Genomic DNA, 2,230 nt, shown 5'->3' with positions numbered 1-2,230 from the left:
CTACTGTTACTGGATATTGCTATTTTGTCTTGCTTATTGATGATTATTCTCGATTCACCTGGATATATTTTCTTAAACATTGTTCTACCTTACCTCAAATATATCTTGATTTTGTTAATATGGTTCACACTCAGTTATCTCGTATAATCAGATCTCTTCGTATTCCAAACTTATTTCCTTTCTCACTTAGCAAGGCACTCTTGTCCAACGCTCTTGTCCCCATACCTCTCAACAGAATGGGTGAGTGGAGCGTAAATATTGCCACATTTTGGATTCTGTTCGAGCTCATCTCCTGTCTGCCTCCTGTCCTACCGAATTTTGGGGAGAGGCTACCCTTACTTCTGTCTACACAATCAATCGTCTCCCTTCGTCCGTCCTTTATAATGTTCCTCCATTTGAATTGTTATACGATACTCCTCTTGATTACTCTACCCTCAAAGTCTTTGGTTGTGCATGTTTTGTCCTTCTCTATCCCTATGAACATACCAAATTAGAACCATGTGCGCGTTTTTGTTGCTTTCTTGGCTACGGAACCGAGCATAAAGGTTTTCGTTGTTGGGATGCTCTTTCAAATAGAGTGTGCATCTCTCGTCATGTCACTTTCTGGGAGCATACAATGTTTTATAGTCTTTCGACCTTTTATGCTTTTCTTTTAGGTCCTCATCTCTTTCTTCCTAATGAGTCTGTTGATCTTTTTCCTTCATCTGCACCTTTTCGTGATACTGAGCTTGAGCAATCTGAGCCCGTCATTGTCGATCCCGATTCGTCATTTGTCTCACCTATGGAGTCTGAACCTACACCTGATCTTGCTTCTCCTATTCGACGCTCCACTCTTGTAAGGGCATCTCCTGCTCACCTTCGAGATTTTCATTGTTTTTCCACTACCAGTTACTTGATTGAACCTACCTCTTTCCATGAGGCGAATACTAACCCTCTGTGACAGCAAGCTATGAGTGATGAACTCCAGGCCTTAGACAAGATGCATACATGGGACTATGTTGACTTACCTTCTGGTAATAAGTCTATTGGTTGCAAGTGGGTTTACAAGATCAGGACTCACTCTCATGGTCCTATTGAATGATATAAAGCCCGACTGGTGGCAAAAGGATACTCTTAAGAATATGGGATTGATTATGAAGAAACCTTTACACTTGTGGCCCAGATGACATCCATTAGAAGTCTCTTAGCCATTGCTGCAACCAAACAGTGCTCTCTATTTCAAATGGATGTCAAGAATGCTTTCCTTAATGGAGCTTTATTTGAGGAAGTCTACATGCAATCACCCCTAGGTATCTCTCCACCATCTTAGAAAGTGTGCCTTCTTCGTCGAGCATTGTATGGGTTGAACAAACCCTGCGGGCCTGGTTTGCAACTTTCAGCTCCACCATTGTTCAACTTGGTTTTACATCGAGTCCTTATGACACGACACTTTTTACACATCAGACGGACCATGGTATTGTTCTTCTTCTTCTATATGTTGATGATATGACTATTACTGGAGATAATCCTCAAACTATTTTTTTATTTGCAATACTACCTTGGCGAACACTTTGAGATGAAGGATTTGGGTTCCCTTAGTTACTTTCTTGGTCTTGAGGTATCAATGAGCACTGCTGGCTATTCATTGTCTCAAGCGAAATATGCTTCAAACTTATTGGTGCATTTCGGGATCATTAGCTCTGCTACAACCCCGACATCACTCGATCCTAGTGTTCGTCTGACTCCGTTTGATGGCGTTCCTTTTGAAGATGTCACTCTCTTCTGTCAACTTATTGGTAGCCTAATTTACCTAACAGTGACTTTTCCCAACATTGCATATGTTGTTCACATTGTAAGTCAATTCATGGCTGCCCCTCGAACCATTCATTTTACTGCTGTTCTCCGTATTCTTCCTGGACTCTAGAACATGGCCTTCATTTTTCATCACAGTCATCCCTGGTTTTATCTGGCTACTCTGTCACTAATTGGGCTGGTAATCCTACTGACTGATGTTCTACTTCAAGTTATTTTTTCTACCTTGGCGATTCTCTTATTTCTTGGCGGAATAAGAAACAGAGTGTTGTCTCTCTAGTACAGAATTTGAATATCGTGCCTTGGCTTATGCTATATCAGAGTTATTGTGGCTTCGCTGGCTTCTTGCTAATATGGGTGTTCCTTAGCTGTCTACCACTATCCTTCATTGAGACAATCATAGTGCCATCCAGATTGCTCACAATGATGCTTTTCATAA

The 2,230-nt window shown here is 41.2% G+C and overlaps 1 protein-coding gene across 1 annotated transcript; it reads left to right on the top strand.

The window, feature by feature from the left end:
• Positions 1-1,555: 1,555 nt before the first annotated feature.
• Positions 1,556-1,903, top strand: LOC120069703 (uncharacterized mitochondrial protein AtMg00810-like). The gene has a single exon (XM_039021492.1). The coding sequence runs from the start codon at positions 1,556-1,558 to the stop codon at positions 1,901-1,903; it is 348 nt and encodes a 115-aa protein (XP_038877420.1).
• Positions 1,904-2,230: the final 327 nt, after the last annotated feature.

This window comes from Benincasa hispida, unplaced genomic scaffold, assembly GCF_009727055.1.
Source record: "Benincasa hispida cultivar B227 unplaced genomic scaffold, ASM972705v1 Contig55, whole genome shotgun sequence".
Taxonomy (NCBI): domain Eukaryota; kingdom Viridiplantae; phylum Streptophyta; class Magnoliopsida; order Cucurbitales; family Cucurbitaceae; genus Benincasa; species Benincasa hispida.
The sequence above is the reverse complement of the archived record's forward strand: the minus strand, read 5'-3'. Positions and strand labels throughout refer to the sequence as shown.

Bases quoted from the DNA above. Each gene is read 5' to 3' on its own strand.
- LOC120069703 (XM_039021492.1), top strand. From the start codon at position 1,556: ATGAAGGATTTGGGTTCCCTTAGTTACTTTCTTGGTCTTGAGGTATCA.